At 43.6% G+C, this 23,054-nt stretch overlaps 2 protein-coding genes across 8 annotated transcripts in view; one reads left to right on the plus strand and one right to left on the minus strand.

Annotated features, from left to right (window-relative positions):
- Positions 1-10,958, minus strand: part of DOCK4 (dedicator of cytokinesis 4) — a 254,777-nt gene extending 243,819 nt beyond the window's left edge. For all 4 annotated transcript variants that reach the window (XM_063323184.1, XM_063323182.1, XM_063323183.1 and 1 more), the window contains exon 1: positions 10,768-10,958. In XM_063323184.1, the coding sequence (XP_063179254.1) occupies positions 10,768-10,804 (37 nt within the window). In that variant the 5' untranslated portion in view covers positions 10,805-10,958. The remainder of the gene's footprint in view (positions 1-10,767) is intronic.
- Positions 10,959-11,067: 109 nt separating this feature from the next.
- Positions 11,068-23,054, plus strand: part of ZNF277 (zinc finger protein 277) — a 66,501-nt gene continuing 54,514 nt past the window's right edge. For all 4 annotated transcript variants that reach the window (XR_010069524.1, XR_010069525.1, XR_010069526.1 and 1 more), the window contains exon 1: positions 11,068-11,198. Coding sequence is in view for 1 of the 4 variants with exons in the window: in XM_063323185.1 (XP_063179255.1) it covers positions 11,153-11,198 (46 nt within the window). In the remaining 3 variants the exon portion in view is untranslated. The remainder of the gene's footprint in view (positions 11,199-23,054) is intronic.

The raw sequence follows: 23,054 nt of genomic DNA on the forward strand, positions 1-23,054 counted from the left end.
TCTCTACAAGTGAGCTGCTCCCCATCAGTCCAGTTCCTTTCTACTGGGTCATTATTTTGCTGAGGAACCCACAAAGAGAGGCAAAGCACGCTAATAACGACCGCAGATCTCTATCAGCTGTACAACCATGTCTACGCCTCAATTATGATACTGTTAACTGTCTGCCCAAAAAGAGAGCTAGAAGCAATATTTATCAATATAAATTCAAACAGATCTTTGTGAGAATCATCATGAAAGCCCATGACTTCTCTAATGTTACAGTTTCTCTGTAGGTTTTTTAGTAGGTTACATTTTTCTGATTACATTGAGAAAAGAGGGAACAACATAATTTGTGTTTAATATGACAACTAACATCTGTACATAATCTCAGCCATCTTTAAAACCAGTGTTATTTATTATACCTATTAAATACACATTTTAGAGGCATTGCTATAGAAGCCACAGACTATTCAGTAGAATGGAATCTTTGCAGAAGTGAAACAGAAACACTTTCCTTTGCATGCAAATACATTGAAACCCAGCAATTTTCAGTCTTAAAGGCTTCCCAGTGGATTTTCTGAACGTAAACAAGCATGACCACACTTAAGCTCGAAGATGCAAAAGCAGTGGATGTGGTCTAACACCAGATGACAGACAGGCAGCAGCGAGACTGACACCCCTCATCCTTCATGCTACCAGGAAGCCAAGACTTTTTATCAAGGGCACGAGTTTTAAAATACTATTTCTTAAAGCACAGTGCAATTGCTTGGGTTGAGATGAAGCTACTATTTATATTTTTAAAAGCATTAAAAACCCAAACCAACAGTGTTTTCCAGAAGCAACCACTGACAGCAGCTTTAAAAAAAAAACCCAACCAACTCTGCAGGTGTCTATGGAGTGATTTCCGTATCACCCTGTCTCCAAACCTGGAGAGTTCATTATCTCAGATTGCTGTGAATATTGTTTACCATGGTACATCTCCAAATACCATCTCCAAAGAAGATTGAACTCTAAAACCAACAGTTTCCTCACATACAAGAGGAACACACGCTTTCCGGGAAAAAATATACATATCTTACTGTTGTCTGCATCTTTTACTATGCTTTTTCAATTAATTAGTAGAAAGAAATTGTTCAAAGTCTGTGGATAATTACATCATTACAAAAAGCCTAACTTGTATGCTGAAAAGACAACAGACACATCTTTTGTCTTCCTATCTCATTTGCAATAACAGAATAAAAAACAATTCAAGGTATTGAATTTAACTTTCCAGTTATGTAAGCAACTGGAGAATCTGTAATTTGAGATGCTTACTATTATCACTGACATATTTCCTTAAGACAAATATAATGCCAAAATACATGCTGGCAGAAACCTCCACCATTACTTTACCTGTTTAACCTGGCAAGCAACAAGAATAAGCCCATTTCTTCAACACAGTTGAGCACTCAGAACTGCATCTGGCCCAATGAGAAGAATTTTAGCTTCCAGGTCTTGTTATTCCAAGTGGAAGAAAAGATATCATCAAGTAATATCATTGTGGCTTGAGTTATAATTAGCTATTCTTTTTTTTTCCTGATATGGGTGGGTGGAGGAAGAGAAGCAAGCACAGCTACAGTAATGAACTCTGTACAGAACCGACACATGCTCTCTTACACTGAAATACAAGAACAGGGATCTTCTGTTTTCCACCTTAGGATTTCCTCTTTTTTTGTCCAAAGTTTTACAGACCAAAAAAAAGGAAGGAAGCTGGGGGCAGGGGGGGAAGGTAGAGGAATAGGGAAGGGACAGATAAGTGGAGAATGTTTAAGTTTACACTATTAACCATGAATAATACAGCAGCTCTGCCAGCTCTTGTTCACTGAATTGTTTCGAAAATTTATTCTTTCTTTATCATAGTAAGAGGGGAGACAATCTTAACACCAGAAGGAGCAATTCTGAATCCCATGCAGAGGGAGAAACGGCAAGTCAATCTCTGTATCCTCATTGTGTAATAGACCTAGTACAGATATTAGGAAAGGAACCACGCAGCCTAGGAAAAAAGCATATCCCTTCAAGGTACAAAATATTAGCCAGTTTTATTCCTTATAAAAACTACCACTATCACTTATGAAAAAATTAGTACTTACAACCTGTGACCCACCTCTATACTGCTTAGTCTCAGGGAGTGTACCTTACGGTTGTACTCTGGAGTCAGAGGTAGCACTATGAACCGCTGATGACATTTAAGTTTCCCAATGCTACTTTTTTACCAAAAAAATAAGAAAGTCCACTTAAGAATCAAATAGCCATCTTTATACAGGGCTTCTCCTCAGAAAAATAATATTCTGTATTTTATGGGTAATATAATCTACAAAAGCATGATTGCTACTTCATTTAAGTACAACTATTTCATACTTATATAGTCTACCACATACCTACAACTTGATTAAAGATCGAGCAGTTACCCGTTGCTGTTTGTATAATACAATAATGAAATAATACAATTTTTGCACCTAACTTGCATTTAACTTATGTAACAAAATAAAGCATCAGAAGTACTGGCTCCCTGCCCCACCCCCCCAACATCTTGTACGTGCTTAACTCACTACACTACTCTGGGGAAAAGTTAAAATAAGGCTTCATGGAGTAATCATTTCCTTTCTGCACTGCAACCTGTAATTTCAAAGAGTTTCAAGAAATGAAACATTATCCTATTATATGTGGTCAATGATTTATGATAGTAAAAGAAAATGCTTTGGTTTAAAAATAACTAAACAGAACTCAGAAACTTCTATTATGGAAGAGCCCCTATTGTACAGTTGTTGCTCACCTCTTAGCCACAGCATGTATAGATTCCCATACACTCAATGCAAGTTATTCATGAAAGTCAGTACACACCTTTATAATTAGGAATTTATTTTGTATTTCTAAACAAGACTCAGAAGTCATAAGTTCAGTGCAAACAACAATAAAAATCAAATCAAGAAATCCCAAGCAATGGATTTGAAAGGGCACTCCATTTCTTCTCTGCTGCAAGAGCTGACCAAGCTCATCATTTCGCTACTGATTGCGCAAGAGCGGCCACCACCTGCTTCCAGAGCCCTGAAAGGACACACATACACACTTGAAATCCAGTAACACAGAAAGCAAAACTGAAAAATATTTAAGTTATTCCTCAAACACCCTATTGCAAGTTCTGCTAGCTAACAACCCCCTCTCAGGGTTTATTACCTCGTCTACTATTTGTGCTTTTCTACGCACAACCTATCAAGAAAACAAAACTCAATGTACTAGAAAGCTGACTAAACAGACTATACCCACTTTCAATTGTAACAATTTCAGCTGTTACTATCAACAAAGTAGATAAATAATTGCATGTGAATCTGAAATAAATCGACTTTGTTCCTTAATTGGAGAAGGATGAAAGGTGCAATCAGTATCAGCAGGGCTTTTTTCCCTTATATTAGCTCTCCTTCAAGAGCACATGAGCACATTTTTGCCTTATCCCATAATAAGACTGTGTTGGGTTTTTTTAATCCTGCAAAAACTGATTTGATTTTACCCTATTTTCTTATTCAAGCTAACAAAAAAAAAAGCAGCAAGCACAATGCATTACAAATTGCAAAATCCAAGCTGCTTTCTTTGTCCCTATAGCACAGGTGACTTTCAGAGCTGCACTGTTTGCAGCTCTCCTATCCGCTCTTGAGCATCTGGAATTTAGATCAGCATTATTTTCAAACGAAAAATTTCAGGTGCCCAAGAATGCAAAGTTGACAAGTTATCAGATCATCTTTAAACTATGTAACTGGGAACATACATTCTGAATAACGAGAAACATGCATTATGAAGAGAAACAAGAAACAGAAAACAGCTATCACTTCAGTCTCTTGTCATTGTAAAGATCTGAAAAATACATTCCTTTAAACCTACAGAGGCAAACTAATGGCAAATCATTGTGGCTTCCAGGCGTCTTTAGTTGTTCATCATGCATTGCTTCTCTTAACAAGCTCTGCTTCTGTTAGCAAATACAGTTCCTAAATTGCATCTCTCACAACAAAGCTGTCAGACAAGGTGCTTCCAACAGGCTTATGCAAGAAAGGAAATTTGGGAGCCAGCGTGGCTGACAAACAGGAGAAACAGAATGGAAAAGAGGTGCTGTTCATTAGGGACACATAAGCAGAAACAGTCAGCTGACAAAAACAGGATGGGAGAATGACTGTCTAGACAACAGTACTCCGGAGAAGGATTTGAAGGATTGATTAGCGGTTCCCGTCTGAACATGAGTCAGTGTGATGCTATTGCAAAAGGAACAAACACCACATCAGGAATGACAAGCAGACACACCGCCTAAAGCACACACTAAGATTCTCCTGCTTTACCTGACAAAGCTTTCCTGTCCAGTTCTGAACTTAGATCAATTGGTCAAAGATAAGAACAACATCATCTACAAGGAAAGGATGAAATCACTGGAGCTATTTCATACAAGGAAAAGGAGACAGTCTTGGCAAGTCTTCATATACACATAAGGATACATGCAGGAGGAAAAGTACTCCGATGCTACATACTTTCTAGTAGCAGGATTGCTAAGCACTGACTACAGAAGTTGCAGATGCTCCATTATCAGCATTTTAAAGAACATGCTGGCAAACATCCTTCGGAAGTGATAGACAGTTGACTTGGCCTTGAGAAAGTGGTACAGATTAGATCTCTCAAAACCTTTTCTAAACATATTTTTCCTATGTTTATATTGATCACCCACCAAAAAAAATTAAATAAAATCAAAACTTCGTATTGCATCTACCACAAATGAAATGCATGCAACATCTCCCTCCAGATTAGTCTCCTGGCTTCCAAATCACTGGGAAGGGAACAGCGGTCACCTCAAAGGCATTCCGCACAGCTTCTCAAAAAAGAATAAATAGCAAGAAAAGGAGGAAGAGCAAAAACAAAATTTATTCAGTGATGTACATAGTTACATGCAAAAATAAACAGTAACAAAATAAATTCCACACTAACAAAGAAAAGCAAAACCTTCACTTTTCAAAAAACCGCAAACCTTTTGTGCAAAACCACAAAGACAGGCTTGAAAGGGCTTTGATGGGTCACCTGGTTTGTTCCCCTGCACCTTCACAGAATCAACTACAAATCCAGTAGCAAAAAAACCCCAAAACACAAAACAACAAAAACCACCCCAACACAACACTCAAAAGTCCCTCAAAACTAAAGAAATTAAGGAGTGTGTCTCCCAGGGGTGCAAAATCTCTGCTGAAAGTGCCTCGTCTCAGTTGCTGAACACATTCAAGTGTCACAAATGATCCAAGCAGCCAAAATGCTCTCCTCAGGATATTCCCTGATCCCAAGACTCAAATTATGGAGAACTTTATAGACCAAAACCTACACAGTGAGTTACACTCAGAAATTAACTGGAAACTATGGAACATGGTAGATACAGTGTTCAGCTTGAACCAGGCTGAAACCCTATTTTATTCTGAATGTTCATTTCTGGGCTGCAGGTTAGGGAATACAGACACTCCTGCAGTAGTGCAAAAAGTTGCTGATATCTGCGTGGTAGGAATAAAATAACCAATTATAGCTTCCTTGACAGAGAAGTTAGTGACTCCATCACATGCTGTCTGAGCTCCCAGAAAATCAGATTACATTAGCCTGTGCTAGATAACAAAAAAAAAAAGCCTTCTCCCTTTCAGCAGGGAGACCACATTCTCACCTTCACTCCTTATGTTATTTCATTCGCTGCTGTTCCATCATTTTTAACTAAATCTCACCCAGCTAGTAGCCACATAAGTCCAACGCTGAGAATGGTGGCAAAAAACCTTCAATACAGTGAAAGAAAAACACAGTGTCATCAGCATACAGCTAGACATGAAATAACATCAGCCTTCAGAGATCTTCCCTAGTAGCTCCAGATACATGGGGAATAGGAAAGATGAGATCTCCGAAGGGCACTATGTAAGAAGGTGTTAATGAACCAATCAGCTCTGGGTTGCCCTTAGGAGATGATAAAGGCATTCAAAACATCACATCTATACTAGAGACTCTAGATTTTTGGAGGCAGCTGTTAAAAAATACATTTTAAAAAAATCTTTATTTAGTCTTATTTTAAGGCAATTTCACCACTTTATCAATATTCATTTAAGTTACAGCTAGTCTTATGACTAAAATGAATTAAAAATTTCAACCTCCATATTCTGCTCTCCAGTGGAATGTAGTCAGTCTTTTTTTTTTTAGTCCAAAAGCTGTGAGTTGACATCATTCCATTTTTGAAAGATACTGAAAGTTACTGCTTATGTAGAACACCAGGAAAATACCATCTTTATCTGACATCCTAAAGTGATGTAAAAGCCTCCACGACAATATGTCACATGTCAAAAATCTTCCTATAGCAAAGGCCCACACGTTTTCTTTCCCAGACAGCTAGAACTCAGGGAGTATTTCATAAAGTGAGAATGGGCTCCTGTCACCCCAGTGAAGTGAAAGGAGTGCTGGTATCCTGCCAACTTGACTCTCAGTGCCCTGTGGTACCCCACCTTCACCTACTCACAGGTGACCAGCCCCACAAACAGTCACAAGACCTAACAAGTAAACAAAGATCATCCTCCAACCATTCATTAGCCAAACGGGGTTTGTGGGCATCAAAATGCGCTGTTTTGCCCTGCCTCAACCCCAACCAGTTATTTAAGGCAGCTTGACAGAAGTTTTGGATATAGCTCATTATTAGTGAGCATATTAGTGAATGCCACATAGAAACATGAGGCAAAATCAACATAGCAGAATGGAAGAAAAAAGACTGAAGGCTCCATTTGTACTATTTGGGGATGGATGGAAGAGAAACTGGTGAAGTATTTGTGTTAAACAAAAACACATTATACTAGAAGTCTAGCACAGTTATTGACAGAGCTACAGTGTGACGTTAAGCACATCATAGTCTGTCTTTTTTTTGTTGAACTAAACAAACCAAGCTCATTTACAGTAAAGTTAGCTGGCAGTCAAAAAAGTGACTACAGCATGCAGATAAAGATGTCTTAGCTATCTTTCAAGAGAATTGCTAGCTAGACTAGTCTGGCTGCAACTCAGAAGACCAGGGCACAAGCCAATTGATTCAGCTTTGTCTATGTTCAAGTCAATACTGCTCCTGTGATCAACTAATACACCCCTGTCTTTTTCCTCCTATAAACCTCAGCTTACAGCACACAGTCATTTGATCCTTCCGTTTCACTAGCTATAAAATAGGAGATGGCCACGCTTCATACCCCCTTGGGAAGGCAGATTTATGGCTTAACCACACTAAAAATACCAAGGAGTATTTAATCTTGTCTGAGCTAAATTAGTACATTTCGCTGTACGGAATGACTTTAGGATCTGGAATACCATTCTGCTTATAAATTAGATTATGCATTGGGCAACTGTTTTTAATTATTCTCCTTAATTAATCTTTCTGTCCTAATCCAAAAAATGCCTTCCTGAGGAATTGTGAGAAGCTTCATGCTCAATAGAAAAAAGTGAATTCACCTACATTCCAGAAAGCATAACACCATCCTTATAGAATTTGGTAAATTAAAGGAATCAGATGATATGGCAATATGTAAATCTAGGAAGACAGAAATAAAAACTGATCCTCTATATTCAGGCTATCTAACAGAACTTGTGTCTTTATTCCAAACAGCAGCTACCAAATAATTACATAGTTCTGCAATTCATTTATTACAGATAAAAGTTTCCAGTTTGCACCAACCACTAAGAGTCACCTTTGAAAGCTACACTTACCAGTTTGCTGCCTGTGGAGCATCCACAGCTATGCAGTCTTAAATGACTCGTTTTAACAAAGGGTTTGGTTATTGTTCTAAACAGCATTGTTCTGTTAGGTTGTAAATTCACTTACAACATCACACAGAATTTATGTAAGCCAGTTCCATTTGACATCTACCAGATTTAGATACCATAACAGCAAAAAAAAAAATCATACCTCTCCTAACCTTACATCAGCATACTTTGTGCTAAATACTCTGCATAACTGACCACTGGATCCTTTGTGCGATGCCATCACTAGTTTGACACAACAGATGAAGGTGTGATTCAAAACATATGGAATTTCTAAGTGAAATACAGGAGTTTAACCTTCTGTTCTGAAAATAAAGATATCAAAACCCACACAAAGCAAACTTTCTCAGAAACAGAAATATTTCAATGCTTGTTTCACCTTTAGCATCCTGAGGCATAATACATAACTGACAAAATCTATAGCCTTAGAAACAAAAACACCTAACTGCAGTACAAAGGGTGTCACATTTAAGTGTAATAATGTCCTTCATTATGGTAGTATGTCTATCTACTAGGAAATGAACTGGCAGCGTGGCTGCCTACAAGTAAATGAACTCAGAGTAAAGCAAGCTGCTCAGTAAAAAGCAATTAGATATTATCAGCGGCCAGCAGGCAGAAGTTTAAAAATTTGAAGAAGATTGTTACTTGTATTAACTACCCCTCAAAGTGGGAATCAGTCAGGCTGTGCAAGTGAGCAACAGCCACCTGGTTACCAGCAACCCTTCAGTGCAACCAGGTGGCTGTTGCCTGGTTATTCATCCATTTTGGCATGTCACAGTAGAAATGTGCAGCACACAGCATGTGCTGCAAAATTCAGATTGAAAATGCAGATGAGGTCTGATGGGGATGCAAGCCCTGAGCTCTTTATACAAAGGATACATATGCTTGGTACAACTAATCGGGATCCTCCAGGGGGTTTTATAATGCACCCATTTTAACAGGGCAGATAAATGCATCAGTATTAAAAAATGTATGGAAACATAGTAATCCCATCACTAAAAAAAAGAATACATACGCAGGTCTGTGGTGCAAAATGCAAGTTTGATCTACAAAATTCACTTTACATGAAGTTTAAAGAATTATACGGCAAGATACAACTTCTCCTGCCTCCCCTACTACTGCTATAGAGCACAATAGCTTATACGATAATTGGGTGTGAAGATTTTGCAGACAGCACTCATCATGCAGGTGAGTGAGCACACAGCATAAAACACAGTCTAAGAGAAAAACTAAATTACTTTAGGTTAGTATTTCAACATTTTGCAGTGGTCATACAAACTACGATATCATGCCCCATCCTAGGGGTACAGAGGACCCAAATTGAACAGTGGCTTTTTGTTACTATCTTGAATAGCCTTTGGAAGGCAAATCACAGAAAACCATGGAATGAATTTAAATAAGAATAAGCATCTTTCTGTGACTATATTATATTTACACAAATAAAGAGGATCTTTGTAGTGAACTACATTTTCTCGTTGATCAAAAGGAAGCCCACTATTGAGAAATCACAACTGTATCTCTTTAGCAGGCATAAAATTTCAGTGACAGCAACCCTGGTAAGCAAGGAAGAGCTGGACAGTGATCCCTGTGTAAGTACCTGAAAAGGTTTAAAGGATATCACTTAATTGTTTAGCAACCAGGGAACAGTTATTCAAATAAAGGGAACAGGGTTTGGCTGCTTGTTTTCAGTGTTAGAAAAGATGCTCCATAGCAATTTTTATCTCATTAATCACGAAGAAAAAGAAATGCTTCAGTTGTGAAATAGCATACTATGCTCAAAAATAAAAATTAAAAAAAACAACAACCACAAACCACAACAAATAGACCGAAAGGAGGGCTGCAGCTTGGAATACTTGACTGCTAATATCCAACATGCCATTCCAGGGAGTCCCAGAGTGGTTTTTAAGCCTCTGCCCATCCTCGTAAAGAAAGGAGGGTGGCAGGACTCATCAATACCTTGCAACCCAGCTGTGACATGGCAAATAAAGAAGTCAAGAAAATAAATTCCATCGATGATCTCTATAATTTAACGGCCGGAGGACGCCGGCCACATCTGGGCTCAACTCCAAATGGGACGGAGCAGCCCCGCACGGGGCTGCCTGCCGCGCTAATTGCTCGCCGGAGCGCTGCTACACACACACACACAGAGACACACACAAAAACAAAGGAGGGCTCCACGCTCCTCCTGCTTTTCCTGTCATCGGCACAACTCCGCGTCCAAACGCGCCGTAAACAGACGGAAAGCCGCTTACTGGGCTGGTAGGTCTGTGTAACAGCTCAGCCGCATCCGTGTCGGAGTGGGGGCTATTGTCCGGGACCAGCCACCAGAGTGCTGGCGGTCTTAATAGGTGGTGTCAAAAACAATCACAGCGAGCCTCCTCGATCACTTCGGAAGTCAAATCAACGGGCTTCAGAGCCGCGCACCGGGCGGAGTTGGGCAAACGGGCAGGGAAAAGCGCGACTCCCGCAAGCGACACTTTGTCTGGTTTCCCCCGAAGCCGCCACAAAACCCCCGACGCGTGAACAATGCCCGCGGTCCCGCTCCCCCCCGGGCGCCGCCGGCACCGGCGGGGACCCTCTCCCGCCGCCGGGTCGCCGCTCCCAGCGTCATATACGTATATATTTTTAAGGCTGCTTTGTTCGGGAAGAAGCCGAAGCGCCCGCCTCGGAGGCGGGGGACCGGCCCCATCCCCGGGCAGCGACGGGAGGCGCCGGAGCCGCTGCTCGGGCATCGGCCGCCCTTTGTTGCGCCCCTGGGGAAGGGACCGCTCTTCCCCCCCACCCTCCCCAGTCCCCCCCACCGCCCCAGGGGGACCTCCGACCCCCACGGCCGCTCGGACGGGCAGGGCGCTGCCTCCTCTCCCGCGGGAGCCGGCAGCAGCCCACGCCGGTCCCGCGGGGGCGAGCCCGCCCCGCCGCGGGATGCGCTCCCCGCTCCCGATCCCCCCGGCGCTCCCACTCTCCACTCACCCACGCCGTACTTCTCGTGCTCCGTGGGTATCCACATGCTGGCGGCGTGCGTCCCCCCCCCCGGGAGAGGTGGCCGGCGAGCGCGCCCGCTGCCCCTCAGCCGCGGCTGCCCGGCCCCGGCGGCGAAGGCATTGTGCGGGCGGGCTGACAGACGGACGAACGGACTGACCGAGGCGCGCTCGCCGCCAGCCGCTTATATCCCCCGTCCCGCTGCACGCCGGGGAACGTAGTGCCTCGGCGCGGCCGCGCCCCTCGTCGCCCGCGGCCGGGGGAGAGACTACGAGCCCCGGCCGGCCCCGCGCTCCCCGGCGGGGCGGGGCGGGGCGGAGCTCGGCTGCCGGAGGCCGCCTCCGACCCGGGCGGGAGGAGCGGCGGCGGCGGCAGCATGGCAGCCTCCTGTGGGGCCGGCGGGCCGGCGGCGGGCCGGGGAGGTGAGTGCGCTGCGGGGAGGCGCGGGGGGACCCCTCGGTCCCCTCTTTTCGGGTGGGCAGCGGGGCCGGGGAGCGGGGGACACGCGGGGGACACGCGGGGGACAGGCGGGAGCCGTCAGGGCCCGGCTCGTGGGGGCGGGCTTGTGAGGAGAGCCCCGGGCAGCCCCGTCCGCGCCTCCCGGCAACACCTTCTGGTCCTGCCGGTGCCGTTCCTCCTCTTAGCCGAGCCCCGCGTTCGGCGCGTGGGGCTGCGGGGCCGGGAGAGGTGTCAACAGCGAGTTGTGCTGGAGTGGGACGCGGGGCCGGCGGCGTGGCGGGGAGGTGGGACATCGGTCAGGCTGTCCCCCCGGAGGTGGGACATCGGTCAGGCTGGTCGTCTGACTTCTCACATCCATCCGTGCCTCAGCACGTCCGCGCGCAGAGATGAAGAAAAGCAGCCGGTGCGCAGCGAGGAGCAGAAACGGGCGGTCGGGGGAGACAGCCAGGCTAAGCCAGGCACCATAAGCAGCAAGAACAGCGAGGTCTCCGTCCTTGTTGAGAGGCCAGTATGTCCATGTCCCTTTAGAAGCAGCTTTGCTAGAGCTCACCTTAGAAATCCTCAGGCCGAACTGATCCTCGTTAGAGAAACCCGGGCACTGTGAGGCAGGAGCAAGAGCTTGAGCTAGATCTTTAGGTCCTGGGGGAAGGAACGGATGGAAAAAAGGAGGGAAACTCCAGTGATATGAAGCTGTTCTGCAAGGCCTCGCCAGGTACAGGCTGTCACTCAGATGAGTACGCCTGGTTTTAAAAAAGTGTTCTCCAAGCAAATCATTACTCTGAACTGGTAACTAGAAATTTTAGGGGAGGATTCGGTTTGATCCGAACGAAAAAGAGAGTTTAATGTTTTCACATTTAAGAGAGGAAAGTGGTGCCATTTTTTTTTCAGTTCAGGTTGTCTTTTAGCTTCTACTGTCAAGTTATGTTGAATTTTTAAGTCGCCAATAGTGTGAAGGACAGAACATAAGGAAAAGTCATGTGCCAGCAGACAGTTTCAAACCTAAAGTTAGAACACACTTATTCTGTGTTTATCCTTCTAGTTGTCAAACTTTAGTAGTGAGTGATCTTTTGGTAGCATGATCTTTTAAGTGACCTCGGTGTTGTTTCTTTAGTACGTACTCTGCTTCTGTTCATAAAAGTATTTTAAGCTGGTAGTTAAAGCAGTACTCATACTTTATTTATGTGTTACGGTGTGTTGGTGTGAGCCTCTCCTATGTGAAAAGCCAGACCCTTCTAGAGCACTTCCACGCTGCTGTAATCGCAAAGTTGTGCTGTTTTAACTGCTCAAAAGGACATGCACTTTTGTCTGCGCAGGTCTTCTGTGTGAAATCATATATAAGGTCTGTGGAATAGTAGAGACGAGGATGTTACCCTGAGGTTTTTCCGGGAAACTCTTCTAAAGGCACTGGCACCGGTATGAAAAAAAAGTTTGTTCCATCGGAATTCAGAGGCCTGTGTTGTTTTCCTATTAGTGGGCTCAAACACTCATTGAAAGGATTAGTGAACTTTCAGTGTCTTTGCTTCCAAACTTGCTTTGCATCCCCTGGCAGATCCTTCGGAGTCTTTAGGTGAAGAAATGTGTAAAAGTCACTATTGAAAATCAAAGTAATAGATGCCAAGCTAAATTAACTTCCACCTCAGCCTATAGACTTCCACGTACATCCAAGCTCTCCTTGTCTCCCTAAGAGAGGGCTGCCAACATGCTGGCTGGGAGTCATGAAATTCTGCCACAGCCTTGTAACTGCTGTCTGTCATGTTAACCATGACTGACTTCAGCATGTTTGTACTGGGCTCAGAGCCCGTCTTTCTTCTTCCCTTGAACAAAGACAAGACTGCCCAATAGCTGAAATAGCCTTTTCAAAATTATTCCTGTAAAGCCCAGTCATTTAGGGTGAACAGCTCTTATACTATAAATCACGTTGTCTCTGGGCAAAGAAATAGCTCACCCTAATATTTATCATTTCACTGTCTCTGAGCAAAATCCTTATTCTTTCAGGGGTTTCATTTCTACAAAGCTAATCGCTCTAGCAACATCTTGTACTTGCATGTGCACCTGAGAAGGCATGTCACTTCTTTAGAGACAGTCTATGTCTCCAAAGACATGTAACATATTTCTTCCTGTCTTGCTGTTTCCTATTTACAGGAAAGTCTGTGCTTGTATATTCTAATTCAGGACAGTGTTGCTTTCTAGTTAGTTCCCTCCAGCAGCCTTCACCAAGTGGCTTGTAATAAACACATCACCATCCACAGTACAATTTGTTCAGTCTGGATTAATTATGCTACATATCAGCATTTCTTACAGCATCTGTCAATAGATTTTAAAATGAAATTTCTTCTGGAAGTGTGTCTTTTATAGCTTCATCGGCAGTCTGACAGTTACAGTTTCCCACTCGGGGTCTTAATGTGCTCAAATGCTTTTTAATACCATCCTGCTGGAGTGCACCATGCCAGAGCACTGTGTGTTATTCTTTCCACATCTATCTCTTGTGTGCCATTTTTAAGGGAATTCAGTTTACTGCGGAAAACTAAAGTTTGACTGGTCTTGCACAAGTCTACCTTTCCTCATTGCTGCATAGAGGATACTTTTAGTGAAAGTTGTTTTGTTCCTGATACTGTGAGCATCGCTTCTCTAGCTCAACTCCCTCAACAGTTCCCTCTGTTGAGGATCCCATAGCATCCTCTCCCTAAGGATGCTATGAGAGCCGCTCAACCCAGTGGACTCTGGGGTCCAGGGATCCCTCTTTCCTGGTCACTGAAAGCCATCCCCATGTGCTCTCAGACCTGAGAGGCTTCTCCATCCGGGTCGATGGATGCAGCTGCTGCTGTTCCTGCCTGCAGATCTGGCCAGGGACAAGGCTGAGCGTGCACCTGAGAAACTGAAACGGTTGGCCACACAGGCACCCACAAAGCAATGCCTTTATCATACCCTCGTAAACTCCGACAGCACTTGCATAAACAAAAGCAGGGATAGCCCAGTGTTGTTCCGCCCTTCTGATTGATCAGGATTGACATTCACTAGGGAAAACACAATTCCTCCTTACATTTGCAAGCACCCCCATGTTTGCGAGCCACTTGAATATCAACACGGGGTCTAAGTCTGTTTCATATCCTTTCCTGGACCTTGGGCCCCTTACCCAGCCACTGGCTCAGACACCGAGTCTTTCCAGGTGAGGGTCTCCTCCTGCTCACCAACTGCTCCAGCTTAACAATTTCCACCTGATGCATAACCAAGTCTCCTATTTCTCATGCTCTTATCTGAGCCATCTCAGCCTCACACTGTCTCACTGACACGGATACCTCGGCCTTGTTGGCCTTGCAAGATTTCACTCCCCAAAAACTCCCAGTACCATCCCCTCCAAGTTTTTGTGGAGCCAGGCCGCCTTTCACGTAACCTCCTCTTAACTACCTGAGAGCCAGCCCTTCCTCACCATGCTCTTGGTAACTTATACCAGCTCCTCACTCTGTTATTTATGTTCAGCTGTTTCTCGTGTCCTGCCCAGTAGTTTATCATGTTAGCTAAAGCTCACATGAACTTTAGCTAGTTCTTGGCCTGCACATCTTAGCACCCTTTCTGCCCTGTTTCTGGTGTTGGCTGCCAGAAGCTGGGCTTGCCGTCTCATCATTGTGCCTTTGGGGCATCCCCTCTGCTGCTCCGGCCTCTGCCAGTGTGAGGTCTTGTCGGGCATTTTAGCTTCTAGTTAATTTTCTTCATAAACTTTTTTGTGATTCTCCCCATCTGCTTGTGTATCAGCAAAAAAAGGGCTTGATCTGGCTTGTCTCTTCACTTTTGCACCGAGCACTTTTGTCCTTTGTGGGTCTCCAGCCTTTCACGCTGCCGTCTCAGCTGTTTTGAGCCTGCTTTTCATTTCTCACTCATTGTCTCTGTTCCTGAGCTGTCATCTGCCTCTAGAAGGCCCCTATGATCCTCTAATGATAGTTCCTCAGCTGGTTACTCTCCAGCATTAATCCGGTCCCTCCTGCCCGTGCTCTCTCCCACACCCAGCTCGGTTACTCCTTTTGTCCTGCCCCTTTCCCTTCTGAACTGCCATTCTCCGCTGCCCACAGCTCATCCTTTGGCCCCAGCATTCCAGTCCTGCTGCCATACATCTCATCAGCTGTCATACACAAACTGGTTCTGGATCCTGTTTTCACCCCTGCTCTCCGTATTTTATTTTATTTTTAGATTTTTTGTGCTTTTCCACCTCTAAGTCCTGTGTATCATCCCCTTTCCACTCCTGGCCCTCCCCATGTGTGATCTCTCTTTGTAGTCCCTGCACCTTCTTTCCTAGGATAAAACTTCATTAGGTCTGATGGAGTCACAACGGCATGAAAGGCTGTGAGGCAAAGCATCAAAGCATGACTGCCACATGAGGTACCTGGCTCTCATCTCTACTCTTAGGCAGGAGCAAATTACGAGTCAGAAAGATGAAGTTTCTCTGTAGCTCTCCTGCTTACTGAGCTTTTTGTAGGTAAAGGTCCATGCAAAAACTTTCGGGAGTGGGAGAAGTGCGGCACTTCTTGCGTCCCATGGGCTAAAATGCAGATGGGATTTGGCTTCCATGTTGCTGATTCATTTCTGTTTTGCAAGCTGGGAAGTGAGGAGGGGAGTAGACAAGTGCTTCCCTTTTTCCACTCCTAAGTTATGTCCCCAGGTTATCAGTGACTCCTGACGACAGCATTGTAGTGATGCTTCCTTCACATTTGCTACTCCAAGCTGTGTTAGGGGGTATGGTGCTGCAGAGCACTTTGCACAAAGCTTCTGCATGCATCAGGGTAGCCCTGCTGAAGGAGCGATTGAAGGGATTCCCCAGCAGTGACCCCTGGCCACTTATGGCTCTTCCAGAAAGGGAAACTTCTTCTCTTACTCCCTTTCTGATTCCCTTTCCCTGGGAGAGCCAGACAGGGAGGGAGATGGCAACAGCAGCAATGTACGTAGCTGTGCCCTGCCCTAAAGCCTGTTTTCAAGATGTGTAGGATCAAGGAGGGTGGTACTCTTGAGTCCCATTTAGGGTGGCAAAGACTGATGAGGATTGAAGTGCATAACACCATAGACACTGAGTAGACACCCTCACTGTCCGATTCAGGAGCACGTGCACATTCATGGATCCCTTGGACATCACCATGGCCTCTGTACCCATCTGATATGTCTGCCTGGGCCCTCTACCCAGAATGTAGGTTTCCTCCTGTTCGATAGCAAATCTGACTTGGTGTTGGCTATCAAAATGGATACATGCATTCACACTTGTCTCACAGTCATGGTTCTCTCAAATACTAGCAGAGTCTCTAAGTGCTTTGGCTGGGCTGCCTTGCCAGGCGTCGACTCTGACCATGGCTGGGCCTGGGCCCCTTGCCCAGCCTCTGACTCAGACCTTCAGTCTCTCCAGATAACAGGTCTCCTTCTGCTCACTGGCTACTCCAGTTTGAACCTTGCTAGCAAATTACACATACACGCACAATGCATACAGGGTTAAATTCACTAGGAAAACGTGGACACACCGTGGTCCCTCTAGTTGCTGGTTCCTGGACCTTGCAGGCCTTGTGAGGCAACTGCTGGCTCTTAGGCCTTTTAGCAGTATCACACGTAGGACAGAGGGTGAGTTAGTTACACAAAAAAGTATTAAAGGAAAGGATTTAGTAACAAGAAAGTATTGACCTTGGTGATCAGGTGCAGGGTTTGACCAGAAAAGTGTGCCCACCAGCAGCCTGTTTAGATGCAACTGGCCCTTTTTATTCCCTACCTTCATTTTCTGATGTGTTTTCCCCACGATCCTGCCCTTTTTTCCTTTGGCCCCTCCTCTGAATTTCTCATAATAAGCTAAACATAATCCCAGAAGCCTCTTCTGATACCCCATAGCGAGCTTCACACAATTCCACAAACACCCTCAAACATACCATAATACATATGATAATCACATTTCCCCTTCCCTAGCAGTGACAAAGTTCAGGTTCAACCTGTGCAAGGCTGTCTGAGTAGTTCCTTTAATGACATTAGTTCCTGTAGTGACCAAACACATCTTACTGTCTCTGTTATCACCTGCGTATTGTTTGTGTATGTTTGTGTGTTATCTGCCAGTTTCCTTCTTACTTGTTATTTCTTTTATACTGAATAGTCTTTAAGCAAATAAAGTAGTGAACTAGATGCCCTCCTATGCCACACATCCTTATACTACCCCTCCTACGCAGATCAGCCCCGAGTGAGCGGGTTACCTCTTCCCTCTTCAAACATCCACAGCATGCGTCGTTGTGAATAGAGAGCTGCTGGCTGCACGCTGCCATGGGTGAAAACCCCAGCAAGGTGACAGAGCAGCCATTGACCCAAGCATACGCTGCCACTTCTTGTCTGTTTGTTCATCAGAGTTCCTTCGGACATTAGCCTAATGAGCTCACACAGTCCACCCATCTTCCTGTTTCTGTTTGATGGTTTTAGAGGTTGGTATCCTGCTCGGTACCCTTCCATAAAGCCCCAGCCAGTTCCAAATATTCACACACATGGTTGCATCCTCAGTTGTTCTCCCACGGGGGGGCTTCCACACATCTAGATCCACCGGTGATCCATTGCTTGGGTTAAATCTATGTGTTCAGTGGAGGATTTCAAGACCTGGGGCTTCCACTGTACCATAGATTTTGGACACAAGAAGAAGAGATTCCTTCTACCACTGGGCATTATAAGCTTCATAGAATCATAGAATGGTCTTGGTTGGAAGGGACCTTAAAGATCATCCAGTTCCAACCCCACTGCCATGGGCAGGGACACCTCCCACTAGACCAGGCTGCTCAAAGCCCCATCCAGCCTGGCCTTGGACACTTCCAGGGATGGGGCATCCGCAGCTTCCCTGGGCAACCTGTTCTAGTGCCTTACCACCCTCGTAGTGAAAAATTTCTTCCCCATATCTGATCTAAATCTAACCTCTTCTAGTTTGAAGCCATTACCCCTCATCCTATCACTACATGCCCTGTAAAAAGTCCCTCTCCAGCTTTCAAGGATTCATAAAAGATCTTGGTTTGACAGAGGTTAATTATTGTGAACTGAATGACTAGCAATTACACCTGGAGGATAAGTTCACTAATTAATTCTGTAAGTGTAACACAATTTATTTTAATATGACTACAAGAGTGAATCTCCTAAAACAGTGTTATTTAAAAATGTTTTAAGAACATTTGTTGTGATTTTTAATTAAAAATGCAATCTCATAGTCGTTTTGGATGGTTACCTGATAAGCAAGTGGATCTTATGGAGGGCTGGAAATTACTAAGTTATGGTTGGTAAAGTAACCTTTTATGTGCTTCTGTGTTTGAAGAGTAAAAAGGAAAAATCCTTTCATGTCATGTTACAATAAGATTTTAATGGTTTTAGCCTTCCACAGCACATTTCTTAAAAAAACTGATGAAGGGAGAATATACAAGTGAAACTAAGTATTTCATTAAATGGGTAGTAATGGATTAATAAAATAAGTAATGGACTGTATTGCTTGGTAATACATATCTGAACTGCCTGTGATCCTGCCATAATTTTACAGATAATTGTGTTACAAACGTGCACTGTATTTTATCTGAAGACAAAGGGGTGTCCCCCACACCTCAGCATGAATGTGTAGCTGCCATTAGATCAAGACACAGTTCTGTTCTCCAAAAATGCCCAATAAAGGCTTGTTGTTTGGTTTTCTCTGAATTTAGAAAACTTTTATAGCTTAAAAAGAGAAGATGGATGGCCTTTATCTCTTAGATATAATATCACTGTGTACTAGTGGACATAGAGCTGGCTTTAATTCCAGTAATCTAAGCCAATTCTTGCCTGCTCAGTAGCAGGTAAAGGCTTTGATATGCGAACAAACTACCAAGTATCAGCTGCTCTATATACTAATTGGAGCTCTTTGAGAAGTAAGCTGCTTCAGGCTACCTGGTGAGCATGTGCCTGTGGACCACAGAACAGGTTAAACAGGATAACTTGTTTTGCGTGTTAAAGCCTTTAAGTTGTTTGAAATCTCTGCTCAGGCCTTCTGTTACCTGCAGTGGAGCAGCAGTGAGTGGTGGTTCCTCAGTCTACAGACTGAGACAGTTTAAAGGATTTAATCAGTATTAGCAAATACCTGCTTCTTACCTGAAAGGCTTTCTCATTGCCTGAACAAATAATAGATGTGGACGTGCTTTATTTAGATGTAGAGGTGCGGACCAGGGAGGTGTTACATGTTTTTTGAATGTTCTAAGTGTGATGCAGGTGCCAGGATAGTTTGTTATGCCTACTGAAACACTTGTTCACTGTTTTGGTTTGGTTTGGTTTTTAATGGGGAACACCGGTTTTCTGGAGGAGCACCAAACCTGTAAGTCCTTGTAGCCAGTGATGTCTGCCATAAGGTGTGCCTGTCGTATAAACGGGCGGTTATGTTCTCCCTTTAAGACTTTCGCCAGCTTTCTTGGTGAAGGGATACAGGGCTTAAACTGGGGTATGGTCGTGATAAGAGCGGGCAGTAGGAAAGGAAAAAAAGGACTTAAATGTTACAAAATTATTAAATATTTTAACTTCAGTATAGGTGAAATTCTTGTCTGTCCAAACAGCCTTCACAACCATTCCCAGCCCTGTGTGCCTCCTTCCACCATGTCCTGTCTTGCAACCTGTGCTAGGACTCTACATCTTCGTGTGAATATCTGCATCCTAAAACTGCAATTGCTCCGAGGCTCTCTGCAGTTTCTGCTTCATGTTCTCATCCACAAACTCCCAGTAGGTTGAAGCCGGGAGAAAAGCCTGGAAGCATTTGTATGTCTTTCTATGGACCTTTTAAAATAGCTTTAAATATTGCATCAATAAAAGCCCCACACAATGTGGGAAAGAGCATAGCATTAAAGAACTGGGAGGGAAAAAATGGAGATAGTTTTGTGCAGGTCTGTGCCCGCAAAGAGTTGGGCACATCATCCTGACCGGTGTCTCACTGAAGTCAAGGGAATGTATATGTGAAAGTGCGTGTTCTTTACAGAATTGTTGTTTTGAGTCATCAGTAATTCATCAGTAATTCGTTACACTCACTTGAGAGGAAACACTAGTGTCTGGTGACCTGATAACTGTTGAATTAAATAATGTATTGGTCAGTACCATCAAAACCGCATAACCAGACTGAAACTGTGCTGCTTAGCTTGCAATATAACACAAAAATTTTTGAAAGATGCCAAACTGCTAAAGAGTAGGGTTAGATAATTCGGGGGTGTGCAAGCAATTTTCCTAATAAGAATATACCAGACACTACATAGGAGTACAAATGTAATGCGTGTGGCTATTTATGCAATACAGTTCCATGTTAGGGAGTCTCTCTGCCCCACTTGATAGGGCAGTAGATTTATGCCCTGTAGTATAAGCCATAACACTTCTTTGCTGTGCAAATGTGGAGTGCTCAAACTACTGCGCACAGAAGTAGTACCCACATTTGATGCTCTGATTATGGTGTGGAGCCAGGAGTGCTCAACTGGAGTCTTTATTGATTTTTCAAAACATGCTACATGTTACGGCAGTCAAATTGTAATTATGAAATAAATGAAAAGGGCATTGTGTTTTTCTCTGATTATAAAGGATTTTAAATCATCAGTGTACAGCAGTAACTGTCAACTTTTAATTTTCTGGCACTATAGGGAACGGTATAGTTGCAAGTCTGATGTCTGATCATTGATATCAAGGCCTGGTTTCCCAGTAGGTAATTCCATGTTCACTGCTTGTTTGCCACTCTATCCTCATATTTTGCAATAGTTGACCTGTAAATGAGAAATTGTAGTAGATGCTTTGTCAGTGGCTTCAGTGGTCCAAAACTCTCAAATACCTGTCCTCAGTAATTTATTTCAACTGGATTTCTTGAACTTTCCTTTTGATTTTTTTCCATGTGTTTTCACTGGACCATCTCTTCCGAATGGTTTTTTTTCCACTTTTGTGTATTTTTCTCTGATTTTTATGACTGACAGACAGTGACCAGTGTGAAATGGCCCAGCTGCTTCTTTTTGATCCTTGCTCATTGAGATGTCATCCTCCCATTTGTCATCGGTGGCTCTGTCCCCAAGGAGTAGCTACTTCTGCTTCTTGCCCTGTGTAGTAGGAGCGGGTTAAAAGCTCTTTATCCCTGTGGTATAGAAGCTTTATAACTGGATATGCCATCTGTTTCAACCTCACAAGCCGGTATGGTATGGTGTGGCTCTGTCTACGTGAACAAATAATAAGGCGCAGTAGATAAAGACAAACGGTGCTACTGTCCCTGCATCTCTATTACATGGTTTGACATTTTTGCTTTGGATTAGTCAGTCTTCCCACACCAAACAGCCTCAACGTGCAGGTGTTTCAAAGCTGTCTGAAGCAGTGCCCCTTGGTTTAGACCCGGATGTCTTTGCAGGGGGTTGGGATGCGTTTCATATGTGTCTGGACTCCGGACAAATCCAATTCACGTTGGATTTGGAGAGCAGTTGGAGCAACAAAACTGCTCTCTGAATCCAGCCAATGTGTGATGCGGCTGGAGGATGATGGGGGACTGCCGGACTCCCGTGTGGGTCAGAGCTATGCTGGCTGCAGGAAGAGGTGGGCAGCGCAAGGAAGCACAGGGCAGCATCCTGAAATTCAGGACCCCTGCCAAAGCTCGTAGCGTGTGCCCCAGGTCAGCCCTGGCAGTCCCGCAATGGGAGTGCAGAAGACTCACAATATGAAAACAGGAATGGTTATGAAACAAATGCGTGCGGTAATAAGTGATGCTGCTGTCACCCGAGCATTTTGCTAGCATTTGTCTTGACCAGTGTGCCAGCGCTGAATTTTATTATGACTCAGTAATGCATGAATAAATGAGATAGAGCTTTTTCTCTGAAGGCTGGTATGTAACAGAAAACATCCTGCTTGAGGTTTTAATTTGATTTTGTCTTATATGGGATGAAAGCATGCAGCCTGTGTTATTACTGTACTAATTTAATGTTCAGGAGTCTGCATGTATTTATACAGTTAGCAAAATGTTGCCTGAAAAACATAAACAACTTGTATCACTAATTCTAACATTCTAATTCTGTTTCTTGAGGAAATTAACTTCAATTATTTTGCCATCCATGTCCATGAGTTACATTAGCAGTATCGGTTAGTAAGTGTATGTCATACTTCAGAAGTCAAGATTTGTGTTGTATGTTTAATGAATGTGTGAAGGACAAGAGAAATAAGTCCAGTGTCACAAAAATATTTATTTCAAACTCTGGTACAAAGTCAGAATACGCTCACAGAAATTTGATATAGCCTGCTGTGAGATGTCCCTTTGATCTGTAAGACATTAGTATTTGAGCTCTGACTTGAAAATACTTTCCTCTGAAATTAATTTTCAAAAATTTATTTATAAAGAGTATAAATAGTGGATTATTTGAAATACAGTCAAAGCTTTGTTTTCCTGAGCTAAGATATCAATTAGGCTGAACTATGTTGATCCACATCACTGCACGCTATAATGAACTTTCCTTTTCAGCCATTGTTTTTTCCAGTTTGAATACCAATTTATGGAGGTTTGATTCTAAAAGTAGAAACAACTTATTTTGCTACTCTCCATCTGGAAAAGCTCCAGTTCACTGAGAAAGCAGCAACAGACCACAGAGCTTCTAACACCACAGGGCCTCTTCCTCATACTAATTCTTCGTTAAGTACAAAATTTGGTTAAACAATCCAGTCTTGAAGGCTTTCTGAGTATCAGGAAGCTCAGTCAGAATACCTGAGAGAGACTTCAACCTATTCTGTTGGTATGAAACCCACATACATCAAGGATCCCAGAAATGGGACTTCTCAGGATGCACTTTGAGGTTAGTTCTCATTTATATGAGTCTGAAAAAAAT

This window comes from Chroicocephalus ridibundus, chromosome 1 (genome assembly GCF_963924245.1).
Source record: "Chroicocephalus ridibundus chromosome 1, bChrRid1.1, whole genome shotgun sequence".
Lineage (NCBI taxonomy): Eukaryota > Metazoa > Chordata > Aves > Charadriiformes > Laridae > Chroicocephalus > Chroicocephalus ridibundus.